This window comes from Lytechinus variegatus, chromosome 16 (assembly GCF_018143015.1).
Source record: "Lytechinus variegatus isolate NC3 chromosome 16, Lvar_3.0, whole genome shotgun sequence".
NCBI classification, from domain to species: domain Eukaryota; kingdom Metazoa; phylum Echinodermata; class Echinoidea; order Temnopleuroida; family Toxopneustidae; genus Lytechinus; species Lytechinus variegatus.
The window spans coordinates 8370748-8388044 of NC_054755.1; the positions used below are offsets into that span (position 1 = coordinate 8370748).

Genomic DNA, 17297 nt, shown 5'->3' on the forward strand with positions numbered 1-17297 from the left:
AAGCTAGTATAACTTCATGTTTCATGTAAAATATGATATATTCTCTGCAGTCTAAAATAGTAGATTTTCATTGTTTCTGTTTACTGGGGCTCCCCCAATAAATACTGTATGACCAGCAAATTGGGGGCACATCTCATATTAAAAGGCCAGGTTCAATGCTATATACAGGTATACAAATATGTATACAGTAGGCCTAAATGTTTTACAATGCTTGGGACGAAAGGGGGGTATTGCCGCCCCCACTCCCCACCGTTCTGCGTTGGTTTATTGCAAAAAAAAAAAAAATCAAATTCTTAAGTGTTAAGTTTTCGTGCTGATGAGGTAAACTCCAAATTCAAATGTATTGACAAATAAAATATAATGATAGACAATTGAGAGAATCTGTTTCATATAGCTACAGTTGTAATTTACAGATATGGGGGCAGTGAAAAGAAACTACCTGAAGTGAATATTGATCACTTATTGAGCGAGTGCCCAACTCATCTTAAAAAAAAATTGAAAAAAATATAGTTTTTATTGATTATAGTGTCATTTTGTTCAATATAAATTGAATTTCTTATGTACAATAGTTTGAAAAAATAGCTAGGGTAGACCGGGGTTAGTTGGAACATGGGGTAAGTTGAAACATTGTAATTTTCTATAATAAATTTATGCAATACTGCCCTCAATTTATTGCAATAATAATTCAGCACTGTTGTATAGACCAGTTCGTAGTTACCTCATGGACAATTTTGGTCAAATGACCTTTCATTTCTTTCATTATGATAGGCAGATTTCAAAGCAAGATATTAGTAAGCTTGCCTTACATAGCAGGATGAAGAAATTGAATAGACCAGGTGACTAGAATAGCACATCAATGAACACTTTATGAAGGTATTTGTTGCATTCCTACACTTTGAATGCATATCATAGCATGTTGCACAATGTACTAGGCAAAAAAGGCTGTGAAATACCAGTCGTTCGTGGACGCATTGCTTTTTGTGGATGTAAATGAAAACCACTATTCAAAAGAATATATGAATAATCAAGACATCAAAGTTGGTGCTTATCTCATTAGATTTTAAACCACCATGTCACTTTAGTACAAATGACCTTCTTCTGATCATGCGTAGAATCTTTTGATCATGCGCAGAAAGGAACTACGAACTGGCTTATTATTAATAGCAATAAATTGAGGGCAGTATTGCATAATACAGGCTTTAAAGAAAATTACAATGTTTCAACTTACCCCATGTTCCAACTAACCCCGGTCTCCCCTACAAAATAGAGCAAAAAAAATGGATAAAAAAAAAGGTACAATAAATATATATTTTTTTCTGGTACTGTCCCTGTATCACACCTCCTTATCTTTCCCTTTAACATGTCCTTCCTTCTTTGTTGTGCCAAAATAAACATTCTTTAGAACACATTCTGTTCCTTTAAAGTCTATTATTAATTATAGCTTGCTTTCAGACAGAGAGGGTACTTGAGTAGACATAATTAATGATGCATTGATAATGAATTACGCAAATTAATTTCTGTTTCATGCTGGAGCTTGAATGTTGTCATCACACAGGCATACATGTACATCATGCATGCAGAGCTGCCAAGTAGTACTGATTTTCAGTATTTAGCACTGAAAAGTGAGAAGAATACTGATAGTTTCATGTAAAATACTGATTTTTAAGTTTCAGCTGTATGTGTTGTCCTATGGTATTTTTTATAAATACTGATTTCCTCACCGAAATACTGATTTTCAGCTTTAAAGATACTGAAATGTTCCTTTTCAGGTTGGCAGATCTGTGCATGTTGTCTGTTTACCATTTATATGTAAGTTATGTTTATGAATGACCAGGGTAATAATATATCTGTAAAGCGCTTAGACACATCATTCCAATGTATTAAAGCGTTTTATAAAAGTGGATTATTATTATTATTATTATTGAAGTTTGAATTAATGATAATAATTGTTCTCTTTCGAAATAAAAGAAGGCTTTATTTGTGTACAATGTTTGATTTGTATATCTTGAGTTTTGATCAGTAAAACTTGCTCTCTTTTAGAAGTCTTCTCAAAAGTGCCAAACTATTGTAATGCATTGGGTTCATGTTACAAAATAGGGCCTTTTCGTTCTATCTCCCCCCCCCCCCCGAAAAAAGGTGAATTATTTAAAAAAAAGAGTGAAAAGAAGAAATTGTACATTAATATTTCATAGAATGATCAGGATCTTCACACATTTTATCTTGCCTTTGTAAATCTACATGCACTTTCTAATTTTCAGTTTTTTTGCCTGCAGGCCTATGAAAGTCTGCACATATTAGTGCATGGGTCGAAGAATGAATTTGAAAGTGGATGGGTGGGGGGCTGACCATGCAAAAAAACACAATCAGATGGTAATTTTTACGATTTTGTTCACCCTTTTGAGAAAAAATGTGCCGGGGGGGGGGCTGAAGCCCACCCAGTCCCATGTTTCTGCTTCCCCTGTAGTTAGAGATACCTTACATGCTTTTGGTCCTGTCCGCATAATAATTCCATTCCGCATTATAATGTCAGATATCCCTTTTCTCGCCTCATACCACTGAAGGTGGTGCTTGTTATTTTCCGCGTGAATTATTTCAAATCTTGTTTTGTCGCCTTCCTCCTCTTCTTTCAATGCCTTGATCCGTTCACATATGTACATTGCTGTCCCCCTGCATGGCTGGAGTCCTTCGCATGATAGTTGGATGGTGGTCCATTATTTGTATTTGTTGCTGGATCTTCCTATCATATTATCTATGGAAAAATATGATCATATAGGCCTAATCAGAGAGAAACATAATCACGTTTTTGAGTGTGAGACAGAATGGGTGATTTCGAGTCTGGTGTTGACCTTGGTGTCGGTGTATGTGTTGAAATTTGGATTGTCCCCCCTAGCTCCAAAACTTATTTAGAGTTTGCAAAACTGATCCATATCACATAAGTGACATCTCAGCAGCTAATGAGTGACTTTTCGGGACCATCTTCATTTTATGTTTGGTGTTATAATCGTGTAAAAATTGACCTAGAACACCAACACCAAAAGGTCAACACCAAACTTGAAATCACCCAATGTGTTTGCAAGATGAAAGAGAGACAAGTCAAATTTGTGAAGAAGAATCACAAATCGGGAATCGTATCTGAACTGCCTCTTTCATGTATGTACCCAAAGTCAAGTACAGAAATCTGTCATAAAAAATGTACTTTTGTTTGCTTTCTTTTGTCCCTGCTGCAGAAATGTCATGTTAAGGAATTTCAATGATTTATGATTCAATTTGATTCATTTGAAATTAAGCTAAAACCCATTATGCTAGTGCTGAAGGCACGTGCATGACATGATTGTGGATCCCATTAGGGCTAAAAGCATTTCAGATGACATATATTTTTATACCAGTCTTTTTTTTTTCAAATAAAGTGCATCATATTAGTCAGAGAAAGTAAAATGTAAAATATTTTATTCCGGATGACACTCCATGACCACATATATGTTGTCCCCGTTTTCGTTGTTACATGTAGCTGTTAAACACTTTTACTATCTTTCCTTCTCACTCCTTTTTGACACAAGACTTCTTTATGTACAGTAGGTCTATTTATATGCCCAGAGATGTATTAATCCTCTCTTCCTTTATATTTCTATTTCTTCCTTCCACTCTTCTCATACCCCCCCCCCCCGGACCCATCCTGCCCCTTTCTCTTTCATAATCTATCATGAATGATTATGTCTCTACAATGCCTGTACACATTCTCTCCTGTTATAAAGTGCATTAAATATGACAACCATTTCTGTCTAATAATAGTCTTAATACCTCTCATACATATCTCTGTTTACATTCCTCATTATATACAGTACTCGGTGCTCACAATCATTCAGTTTCCCCATTTCATTTGTGTTATGTTTGTTGCGGAAAAGGAAGTCCTGCTCAATGTGTAAAGCATACTTCTTTGTACCCTTAAGATGACTGCAACATTAATTAACAACTGACGACCTTGCAGAATCTAATTAGGGACTAGAAGCGGCATTTACATACGGAAATGAATTGGCTGTCATTGGCTTAAGGTAAATGACCGGATAATTAATTACATTCTACATGGATATATTATGGATTCATAGACTATCAGCATAGGGGCTGACTCAAAGGAAACCTTCCCTGCCAGTGTCTCCTTGCGCTATTAAACCACCTGTGTCTGCGATCGAGACTACACACTACGTGGCGAAGATCCATGGTACTCTGGCTAAATGGATGCATTGTGCAGCACACACAGTACTCGTCCAAGAGGTGAATTTATTCAGACAGGCTCCTCGCAAGCTCTCTCTCTCCGGCTCACTCTCCCGCTGCTGTTGTACAGATATTCACCGGCAAGGGTTCTGTTTAGCAGATCGTTGGTATTACTCATGCCGATCACACAAGAACGAAAGGGGTTCCTCTTAACTTGAGGTCGAGTGTTGGGATAAATGTGATGTGTTGATCATATTTTTTTTTTGCGGAGAAAGCCTTGTTGATATCTGTGTGGAGGTTTCGATGAACAGGGTTGATATTGCGGATGCACTATTCAATTTATTCACTTGGAGTGCTCGACTGGATTTATAATGGATTTGTCCGTGTGCTCAGGTGGTCATGTGATCGAGGGATGCTGATCGCTGAGTGTCGACATCGGAATGAACGTTGCCCGCTTGGTCGAATCAATATCGCTCCGAGGCGGACTTGCACGAGGCACACCAGTGCGAACCATTCACCAGAACTCAGGATCGTTTGTTGATCTTTCCCCAGGGTGCTCATAATACCCATCCCTCTGAATGCGGTTTTAGGAGACACACCATTACTTGCTTAATACGGGTTCTCCCTCAGTAATGCAATTGCGGGACCGGTGCAAAGTATCTGTGCAATATTGGATCATACATTAGGAATATTCTCAAGTGCTCATGCCGTATGTGCTAGAATTGAGTTCTGGATACTGTAACCTCATTGGTTGATCAAATACAACCATGTCTCAGAGAGTGGAGAACAATAACCGGGGGATTCAGCGTAAGGCCGCTTCTGAGAAGCGAGAGAGGGACGTCACGGTGAGGGTAGTCAAACAGACATCGTCTGTCCGGATAAGCAATTCCTCCGGTAATGCGGAAGCGACGATGCGTATGCTTTTGGCCTCGTCGTCCAGCCCCCGATCGAGTTTGCGTAGGAGTGAGCCCTCGCTTGCTCAATCACCCACATCCCCTACGTCTTCTGTGAAGACCAGCCCCACTTCTTCCGCTACGACTAGCCCCACTAGTCAGTCTCCTAGAGTCAGTAGCAAAGACAGGGCCTCTAAAACAGAATCTTACTCTAGTCGCAACTCCAAATCGGAGTCGAACATATCTGCCAAATCTAGTCAGTTTGGAAGTTTAAGGAGCTCCACCTCGAGTAGAATGTCCACTGGACCCACCGCACGTAGGATTAGCGCTAAAAAGGCACAATCACCAGAGAAAGCAGAGCCAGATTCACCACCAACCCCACCAACCCCACCAACCACAGACTCAAGGAAGATTGATCTTTTAACGGTTAGATGCATAAATTATTATTTACTATTTTGAGACACATGAGCATTGCATTGAAATCTAATATCATCTCTGGTATACTATTAGATTATTTCATTAGTTATAGAGCCAGAATGAGGTAGCCCATGTCATCTGCTTTGTGTAGGAAAAGCTAACTTATTTGTGCTATGAATAATACAAATATTTTGATAGCTATTAAAGCTTCAGATACTCTGATATCTATCAATAATACTCTTATTATGAATTTTGCCTTTTAAAAATTAAAAACATATTTCATGGAGAAATTACTTGCTCTTCATGCAATGGTAATGTGCCTCAAAATGTCTGTCGTATTGTTTCATAGCTTTCTTTTTTTTTAAGTACGAATAATTTTATTCTTTTCCTCTTTAATTAACCATTTTATTTTCCTTTCTGTTTGTTTTTTAAGAAACATACGCAGCAGCCATTACACTCATGCATGCATTGCCGATCAAACATGCTATTATGCATGATACAATATTAATAGAGTTCAGGGCTATGGATGGCTAAGTGGGGAGTGTGTATGAGTCACCGTGTTGTTTGTAGAACTATTGTAATTTGTAATTAAACAGCTGAACCTCGGTGATTTTTAATCCATTTCAAAATTCGAAGAAAAGTATGAGCTGGGTGAAAATGTTAATTCATTCTTAAAATCTAGATGCCCTGCTATATTATCTTGTTCGTTGTTTGCTCTTTATTAGGCCTATACTCTCTACATTTATGATCCAATCAGCTGATGGTAATATAGTTGCATGCTGATGCAAAATGAATTTGGATATTTTGAACAACCAGCATAGGAAGTACATGAGGGCGATGGGCGATTTTGCCCTCATGACAGCTTAAATAGCCCCTACAATTCCCTCAAAATGCATGCTTTGGGGCAACAATTGTTTCTCGAGTCGCCCCAAGATCTGTCTTCAACAATATTGTTTAGAAAGTCAATACACTGTAAAAACTCTGGTGTTGATTTGACACAAGCCCAGAATCTATATATGTCCACACCACAGAAGTGTTAAACAACACCAGTTTTTGGTATTACATGTAGTCTAACACCAGATAGGTGTTTATACAACACCAAGAAGTTTTAAAACAGCATCGGTTTGATTCCAAACTGGTGTAGTTTCAATACTTCTCTGGTGTGGACATATATAGATTCCTGGCTGGTGTTAAATCAACACTGGAGTTTTTGCAGTGTGTTCTACCAACTACAGCAGAGTAAAGGATATTTGCTTTTACTGCATCATTCCTTGTTACCCCTGAAAACCAGCCCTTAAAATGAAAGAAATAGCCCCATAAATCCTGCAATTGCCCCAATGTCAAAAAAAAGGATAGCCCCTAAAAATGAAAATTATTTCCTCCCCTGCATAAAACAAACATTGGGTTGGTTATTCTGAGAGATATACACTTTCGATATTAAGGAGAATTCTAGTTGTGGAAATGGAGAACACAAAAATATCTTTGAGTTTTCAAGTCCTTTTCACAATATTTGGGAAGAATTGCATAACAATGTCCCCTTTGAAGAATATTGCAATTCAGATGCCCTCAAATGACATTTATGACATCAAATGGAAGAAAAGTTTTGGCCAAACATTTGTGTGTAGTCCCATATATGCATTTCTGTGTGCAGTCCATGCATGTACGACAGAGTCATTTTTTTTCATCATTTTGGCAATTCCTGCATGTACATGTATATCCCACAGCACAATAGCACACACACTAATTCTGTCAGAGATGAATTGTAGTCAAAATGTCCCAGTCAATTTGAGGCAGTTTCTGTTTAAATTCAATCTAACAACTCACTTGAAACCATCTTTAAATCTGAGAAAGGATCCTTTTCCCTATTCATTACATTTGACTGTTTTGGTGTCATCTTACTAATTATAAGTTCACACAGAGTTCTTTTGAGTGCTTTTAGTGCAAATCTTTATCAATGCTATGTATCCCTAATTACTTTTATCAAATCATGATCTATTACAGTAATTTATTACAGAAGACTTACATGCGTGTTCAGTTAGCCTGATTGGCTTTTGCCTGGAGATGGTAAGAGATTTGCATAGAATTATGGGTTTGTGAAACATGCTCAACACGACTCTGGGTAATTGCAGAAAAGATTATAATCTTCTTTTCTCAATCAATACTTGTGGCAATCTACTTTACATTTAATTTATCTTTCCATGTCTCTATATTATTAAAGGCAGCATCCCATATTGAAAATTACTTTTATCAAACCAAGTTAAAATTGAATTGTTAGTCTTAATACTGTTGGGAGTGTTATTGTGACAAAAACCCATTACACCCTGAGCCTATTAAAGATAAATACCAGTTGTGGTAACGATCTCAAAATGAGTCCTTAGAGAATCCGATGAAATTATCAAAGTGTTTGTATAAATAAAAAGAAAATATGTGCCAAATTGTTCTGAAAGAAAATGTGTAATTGCTGAGAAATGAGCAAAAAAAGTGCAGAATTCCATCAAACGTCTGGTATTTTTTGAAGCAATATTAATGTGCTGTCCCACGTATGCTTTTCTGTGTCAGTTATCATCAGAATTATCGATTTTAGGCTAAGATTACATGGTTTTACCACAATAAGTTTATATTTATTTACCAGATCTAGATACTGTATGATAATATTTCGACAATTAATGTTGATTTGATTTAAAAGACTTTCTCATGAAATAATTGTTTGCTGCAACTACTGTCTTTTAATAGCTGGCTACAATGATGACCAGAATTCCAAGATTTTGGCTCACATGATACATACATGCATTGTAACAGGATGTTCATAATGTAAACCAATGTGGTGGCAATTCAGACCACATATTTGGTTTTGCAAAGACCAATTCATCAACACCTTGGGAAATTAAATACTCCATGCTTAAAGCTGCAGTACAATGAAATAACTTTTTAAAGATTTGTCAGGCTCTTTGCGGACACTTACAGTCTTGAAAGAGGAATTCATTGTGGGGTTGAGTAAAGATGTTTGACAAATTACAATAAAATATAAGGTCTCCATGTATAGTATAAATGAAAAGGGATTTTATTTACAATAACAAGTAAATCAAAGTATACAGTCCTAACAACTTTCTTAGGTTTGTTTTTCATATCAAGTATAAAACTGTTCAAGCTTGCTGGAATAGAGGAAGAAAAAAAACATAACAAAACTACATGTATTTATAGTAAAGTTAAACAGATTTCAAATGGTCTGTAATGAGAGGGTTGCAGATCCTATCAGACAGTTTTATTCAAAATTTCTTAAATTAAAAACTGGTTAACAAAAATGATATAACAGTAATAATGTGTTTGCAGGACTTGCAAAACTATTAGACCAAGATAATCACACAATCTCGAAACATGTACTTGTACATTGTAGATAAAAATCTACTCGTACAGGCAACTGTATTAATGAAATCTAATTGACAGACTGATAATCTGTACCAAGACTCTGGGCTTGTATGCTGTAGAACTAATTATAACTCCGGTAGTAAGGAGAGGATTTCCTTCGCCTCGTAGTGTCGTTGATGGAAACGATTAATAAATCCATTTCCAGTTGGAGTATTGATATCTGCAAGGTTGATATTCGATTGGGATTACATACGAAGTCAAGGGTATAGGTATTCTGGTTGAAGAATGAGAGAGAATTTGGATGTTCCGTCTGGATGAAACGTCGATGGAAGATCATTTTGTAGACTTCTTGATTATTTTCATTCTTTTATTTGGATTTCACAATTTGACCTTGTATATGTCTTGATTCGGTGCCTTCTAGGTTTAAGCTCAAGACTTGAAAAGTTTGACTGCCCTTGAACTCCCTTACCCGTACTCTGAACTTCATGGGACTAAATCCAGATAGATTTGAATACTGACATAGATTTGAATCTGTAAGATATGAATTTCAAATCATTTTAAATTCGAAAGTGAGTTGTAAGATTTTGATGAAAATCTAGAGAGTGGCCTGTACTATTCACAGATAATCTGTATATCTGTCAAATTCCAAGGATTTAGAGTGAGCGATTGTGTTCTGTCCCATATACCCATATCTGCGTAGGGGTACCTGTGGGTAATCATTCATATTCTACTTTTTTAAAAATAAATTACTGAGGACCACTTTCTACCAGGGAGTGAAATTAGAAATGACCAGTTTATGATAAAACAATACAATTTTGAGAGATATGGTCATCTGAATCCAGGATTTCGACCAAACATTTCTGATGAAAAAATAGATGAGATATCGGGGTCAAATCATTTTCAATTTTAATTGAAAGGTTGACTTTTAGCCTGAGCTGCTTCCTATCGGCACACTCTCCGACACATGTCAGTATATGATATGACATACCGTTTGATCGACGCGCCTGTCATGAAAAAATTATTAGTCATTCTTTATCATCTGTCATTTTAATGATTGACAACCAAAAACAGCGACATCTCGGAGGGATTATGATGGGATATTAGATCTAGTCTACATGTACCTTCAAGTTGATCCATGTTGAAGAAATTGATATAAGGATTCCTGCAGGAAGAAGTATATAAAGCTCCAAACTTACAATGTATTAGCACTTTCAGTCTTATAACGGAAATATCTTGAAGGTCGCCATACCCCCTCCCTAATCAGAACAAAAAAAAAGACAAAGAAATATCATTTTAAGCATTTTTTTCCCTATTCGGTGTAGCTTATATATGCAGTAATTCAATGTATTGCAAGAACGTGTTGGATAATAAATTGCCTGTCTGTTTTATATTTTGTATCCAATTTAATTTGTAGTTTACATGAAAGTGATAGATATTGCACAACAAACCGATAGGTGTAATGATATTGATAATTACGGATTAATACTTTAAACCATGGCATCCATCTGGGCAAGTCATAAATAATGTATGTACTTGTAGGGGAATTCCTGTAAACTTAATTCTCTAAATGAATGAGTCACATTTGGAACAATGTCTTCTCCCCTTCTCATCGAAACACAATTCAAATCGGTGTAGAAACCCCCACTGTTTCTCCCTTTGAATCCAAATTTAATTTAAGAATACGCCGTTGCAGGTTTCTAGCACTTTGGCATCCAAAATGAATGAATTATTAAAGCCAGAGGGATTACCAATCAGAGATGCATTACACATACATAATGTTTGTGTAGATACATGTAGTCTTTGGTGGCAAGCTTCTTTGGAGTATCTTTAATATAGAAACTAGCAATCCCTGTATTACTAATGGACTATGACTGAACCCTGTGAGACTTGATACGGGATTTTAACACTCAACTTTCTTGGGCAAAATTCAAACTTTCAAAGCGTACTAGTATAAGCTGCATGTGCGCTTCATATTTTATATTGAAAGCGGTTCACATTGTAATTATTATTACCCTGGTCATCTGAAACTGGCATGCCCACACACACTGTATGCACTTTGTCCACTCCTTGGGGAGCATTCCAACAAGAGTTCCAAGACTCGGTTGCGAGGCATGCTGCATTAGGTGGTTTCAGACCGCCTCGAAGTTCGCCAGTTCCAGGTATTCTCTGATCGGGAAATTTACCCCGATCAGAAAATACCAGGTATTTTGGTAATGTGAAAGCAAACTACGCGTAATTTCCCCGAAAGAAAATACCCGCTAAATAGTAGGTACTTGGCGAAATTACGAGAACTTTCGTGGGGATTTTTCCAAGGTCGCAGGTATTTTGGCGATGTGAAAGCAAATTACGGGAACTTTTAGCCCAGCGTGTCGTTGGGCGCGGCGGCGTGGGTGGCTGCTGGCCTAGTGATTTTGAATCTCGCGCCTTGCCTGCTTATCAGACCATACTGCGCATGCTCGTAACTTCGGGAACTTATCCCGAAGGATGTGTTTCGGGGCGGTGTGAATGCAGGAAAAATTAACGGGTATTTTTTAGCCGAAAACAGTTCCCGTAATTTAACGGGGATTCTTGTGATCGAGGCGGTTTGAAACCGCCTATTATAGGCTTTCGCATCCAGCAGATACCCATATACTGAGGTGGATAGTGGCAAAGTGTGGATTGACACCTTGCCCAAAGATTCTCGTCCGTAATGGGATTTGATCACACGACCCTCTGATGACAAGGTGAGAGTCAGAACTGCTGCACCACCACGCTTAGAGTGAATACAGTCTGTTTTTCAAGTCTATAGGACTACTGCGAGAGTAGTGTGATTGAATTTGATTCAAGGAGTAGTTACCTCACTGTTATTGCATTTCAATGTCATGAGATTGAATTATGTGGTCTGGAATAGGTAATGGATTGGTTTCCTAAATATTTTGAGACCCAATTGAAGTTGGATGAAATAAGGATATGTGATCTGATGCTAAAATTGAAAAGAACTGTGCGTGATTATGTGACAGATAATTGTGCCTTTAGCCTTTAATATGAGAGGACAGGAAAAGATCATACGAATGTTCAATACTACATGTACAATAGAATTTAGCTAAGCATACAGGTAATAATATGAAATTTCCAATGTTCTAACATGCACAGTAGATGAGAGTCGTGTTGCCTGGTTCTATTTTGTTTGAAATAATTCCATTAAATTCAGAAGACAGAGTAAAGGTAGATCCCGTTCTCATTATGCTTTCCAAGACTAGTTACTGGAAACCGCTAAGGAAACCAGTTTGGAAGATCGCTTTGCTAGCGTTCCCATTGGATCACACGAAAGTAGTTTTCAAAATCACTTCACATAAAGCGATATTGTTGCTATGGGAACACTCAGTGGGGTGACATGTTGCGTGCAAAATTTGAAACACCAGCGTCAGGCATTTTACACACAGTACGTTCAAAATGTGCTCACTGAAGATCGCTCCCAGAAGAACGGTTATGTCCTCACTTTATAGCCTATCATATTCCCAGTTTAATGAGGCAAAGCAGTCTTGAAAACTTCATTGCGAGGTGGTTTTATGAACTGGTTTGGGAGATTGCTTCTCATTACATGTTAAACTAGTTTTCACTATTACTAGTTTCCAGTAAACTAGTTTTAAGAAGGTAGTGAGAACGGTGTTGTATTGTTGCTGCATGTGTACAAGGGGAATCGGTTTGGTCAATGGGTTTTGTTACATTAATCGATGACATTCTCATTACCATCATCACTATCATTATCATCATAATCATCATCAACTTCATGATGATCATCAACATCACTATTCATCACCACCACCATCATCACTATCGTCGTCGTCATCATCATTGTAAATTTTATCACTGTCATACTCAGATTTGTCAACATCATGATCCTGATCATGATTTTTATCACACCACCACCACCACCACCACCACCACCACCACCACCATCATGATCATCATCCTTATCAACACCACCATCACCATCACTCTAGTCCGTGCTGTTGCTCCTTCGCCAAAGTAACCTTCACATAGCCCATTCTTGTTCTCCAGCAAGGCATTATCATTTCATGAAAAGATATTGGATGAAAGCCGGAAAAGCATGAGGTAGGATCGTGTGCAATGACACAATTAATGCACCTGCCATCCTCCCGCTCCCTACAGCATACTGAAAGGTCAGGTTGCCTCCTGCAAACCCTGAGAACCCCTTTCTAATCACGAGGATTGAAAACTAGAATTTCTTCTTAAGGGGACGTAACAGATTAAAACTGTCATAAAACCTCGTACAATGTAACTAACAAGATTATCAGGGCAAAATCATCAGATTATAAACTCTTAAAAAGAAAATATGCGATTGAATTTTATCCAATAAATATATGGCATTTTTGAAAAATATTTGTTTGTGTATATTCGAGTGTGAAAATATGTGACTGTTTGATAATTGAATATGTTTCCTTGGTGTGCTCAAGTAGGCCTACATTGTTGTAGATCTACAAATGTATTTGTATACAGGTGTGCATTCAGTGTATTCAGTTGGTCTGATGCCAATTCACCTAATTACCAACTTGTCTGCTATCATTTGGTCTACTATCCACATGCTATAATTTCCATTTCGTCCACTCACCATTGCATCTACATGTAATAACCGGTTGGTCCAATAGCCAATTAGTCCATATCATTTGGTCAAATTGGACAAGTGTCAATAGTTGGGTGAAATGAATGAAAATAAAATGGATATTAGACCAACTGGTAATGAAATGGTTGTAGACGAACTGGCGATTAGACAAAATGATGATTGGACCAAATGGTCATTGGACCAAAAATGTTGATGAACGGAGTGTTATTGGACCAAATTGTTATTAATCGCAATGTTGATGGACGGAGTGGCATTAGATTATTAAATGAAGGTAGACCATGTGATGGGTAGACGAGTTTATAGCAATAGACGAATATGCAATCTACCGATCACCACACTATCAAAAATCCTTATAAATTTTCTGTGTTTCAATCAAAATATTTATTGATGGTTGCTACTTTATGTCTACAGTGGTTGTCTTTAAATAGGGGATACCTCCACATTAGAAATGAATGCAATCATTGTACCGAATTACATACCATTGTAGGTGGAATAACATACCCTTGAGGAGAGGAATAAATTGTCTGGGATGAAGGAGCTCACCTCCCTCTCAACACTGTCTTCCTGGATGTTGTTACCATGGCGATGACATCACTTACCTTGAATAGTCGATGACTCAGCCCCCTTTTTCTCTCTCTCCTCTTGTTCCAAACTTATTGTTTCTCTTGTCTCCATCCCCTGTATCATTATGTCTTTTCCCCGTCTTGTTGGTGTGTACCTGTCCATCTAAACTTTGTATGTTTGTATCTTTTCATTGCCAGTTTGGATGTCTGTCTGTGTCTTTTGGGCTGAAATGAAAAATTGGGTTGAATTTTGTTGCGAGATGCCGGATGAGCTCCACATCATTGAAGTGCTATTTTTTTTATGTTTGCAAATGTATTAAATTACTTTCGAAATGAAGGAAAGTGAATAGGCCTATCTATAACATATTCTCTCTCATTTTTCATTTTTTTCATATGTATAATACCTTCTTCATATTCTAAAACCTAATACAAGGTAGTTCCTTCATTTGATTTTCAATCAAGAGTATGAATATGATAGGTGTTTCATATCAGCCTCCAGTTCTGTCAGCCATTTGTGTTTTTCTGACCTGGCGAGTCTCCGGTTACGAATTAATGAGCTCATAAGGAGTTAAATTGTTTAATGGTGTAGAATGCGGTGGCTTTAGTGTGTATACAAACTCCACTGTTTATTCCCATGCCTAGTTCAAGATGGTATCATGATCTTGTCAGTTCAGTGGTGAAAGGGTGTGTTTTTAGTGTACATGTGGAGTATACTGTAGAGTGTTGACTACATATTGGTGCTACTTTATCACCTTTTGGCAAAAAGATATTAAGACTACCTGTGAAATATAGATTACCAAAGATCGATGAGGATTTTTTGTGTTACATACAGAAATAAAAGGAATAAAGACAACAATACAATATATGTTTGTAAAATAAGAGAAGATAAAATATATTTCTCAAAATGAGCCCCCCCCAAAAAAAAATCCCAAACAAACAACAACAAGTGTATTTATAACAACCAATACTGGGAAAGAGATTTTGCAATATGCAACTCACTGTATACAATACACATACACCATTAAAATATGACTTTTGGAGTACAAAACTATTGAGATCTATATAGGCCTTCTTCAAAGAAGAATGATGATGTGATGTCTAATGCAATGAATATATTGCAGTATACTACTACAAGTTCTGTACCAGGAACTGCTTTCATTGGAAGTGCAATATATTCCACTTTCATTCTCACACTATGAGCATTGTAGATATGCTGTTTTTCCTGTTTACATATTATGAACAACACTACTGTAATGAGAAAATGGAAATTGGCTTATTTTTTAATAACATTATACAATTCTGAATGATCAACATTTCAGCATTCAGATGTTTTATTTAAAAAGAAATGTTTTATGTATTGGCCTATAGTCACAAATTTGGAAAATTTGTGTTCCAATTGCAGAAATGACAATATGTGAAAGTGCAATGAAACACAAGGACGATGTTGGAGTGCAGAAAGAAACCAAAATAAAGCCACAAGAATTTTTTCGTACTAACCCCCTGGAACTAGTACATAGGACTATATATTATCGAAGAACAAAACTTCTGTATTAAATTACACTTTCTTGTCTAGATCTACTTTCAATATTTGCTCATTCTTTGAAAGAGGAAATGGATCTCTATATTTCATTATCATAGCATATAATATTGTCAGTTTAATAGAATGATTGAATTTAAATGCACATTGAACTCTTTAATTACTGCCCTTTGACAAAAATACACCCCCAGGAAAATGCACATTTATGGAGGCTACCAAAAGGGAGTAAGAAGAGGAAGAGAATATCGATAGTGATTTAGATTAGCATAGTAATTAAAGCTAGAATGAGACTCTCACATCCATACATTTTAATAAAAATCACTATTACACCATGCAAAAAGGACGTAAGTGGCAAATTTCAGAATTTTAGTTAGATAGTAGTTTTAGCCCACAGCATAAGATTCCAATCAGTTTATAGGCAAACTATTTTGTGAGAAAAAGTATTGTACTTGTCCTTTAATAATAAGTAACACAATATATTTTGTAGTCTGGAATAAAAGCATCAAACGGCTGAAGTTAGAAATACATTGACATGTACATCCTGTCACAAATGGTGACAAGATAAAAAATGGGGGAAATTTGAAAAGAAGAGAGTAAAAAGGAAGAAAAAGAAGAAAGAGCAGTGTTGATTACAGAGGGTTGGATTGTGGAATGACCTGAATGTTGACCTAAATACCTTTATCTTTTATTGCAAAAGTAAATGTTTCCTTCAAATTATCTTGTTGCCCCCTTCCCCATCCCACCCCTACCCCACCCCACCTCCATCAAAGTGCCCTGGTGTCCCCCTGAATCCAGCGAATAATAAAATCAGGTCACATTTCATGAGATATGTTGTGGACCACTTTAATGAAGTGTCGGCCCATCTTCCTACCCCATCTGCTCCGGGTAGGGTGCTCCTCTTGTCACCCATCCCGTTACCTCGCGCCCCTCCATCCCTCTCTGGAGGGAACAAAGAGGTGAGAAGGATGTAGAAGACGGGTAAGGAATTTGCAACACCATTGGTAATAACAGGTTTGACACCTTCGTTAAAGGTGTTCACACTTAAAGCAAATTTGCCAATTTTGCTGTAGAAATCAGGCAAATGTGCTCGCCCCATCCTGCTTATTTCCCCATTTGATGCTAAGAAGATTTTTCTGTAAAGACGATGGAGCATATTTATTCGACGATATTCAAATTTTTAAAAGGGTGCCGAGAAATTTTCTCCAGCGACGATTGATACTACTGTGGAAAACTATAATAATAACCCGCTTTTGTATATAGCACTCCATGTACATCGGAATGTCATCACTATTAAAGCACTTTACAGAAACTATAAACCCTAACCCTCTATGTAAATTGATCTTAAGATAAAGTAGGCAACAGCAATTGTCATTGAAACAATGTCAGGTTACCCCAATTAATGAGGTTTAGGAACAACTCACAACAGCTCAGCTTACTCTGAAATTTGACATTAATATTTTTTTTTAAATCACAGTGATCCCAAATACCAACATTCTGTATAAAATGAATTCTTCATTCGTAGCATGCATAATGTTCCTGTAAAGGAACGTCACTGGTGGTGTTGATTAAAAGCATGGTCAGATATAGGCCTACCGCGCCATGGTAATATTGTTTTTTTGCCCACTATATTTTCGTACCAGGATAGTCATATTTTATATCACTAAATCCTTGGTATAACTGTAGTTGAT

The 17297-nt window shown here is 37.0% G+C and overlaps 1 protein-coding gene across 7 annotated transcripts in view; it reads left to right on the top strand.

Annotated features, from left to right (window-relative positions):
- The first annotated feature begins 4271 nt into the window (after positions 1-4271).
- Positions 4272-17297, top strand: part of LOC121429484 (dedicator of cytokinesis protein 9-like) — a 139713-nt gene continuing 126687 nt past the window's right edge. For 4 of the 7 annotated variants that reach the window (XM_041626525.1, XM_041626522.1, XM_041626524.1 and 1 more), the window contains exon 1: positions 4275-5528. In XM_041626525.1, coding sequence (XP_041482459.1) covers positions 4977-5528 — 552 coding nt within the window. In that variant the 5' untranslated portion in view covers positions 4275-4976. Of the gene's footprint in view, positions 5529-17297 lie in introns of all 7 variants that reach the window. The other 3 variants (XM_041626519.1, XM_041626520.1, XM_041626526.1) reach the window with 3 other exon arrangements.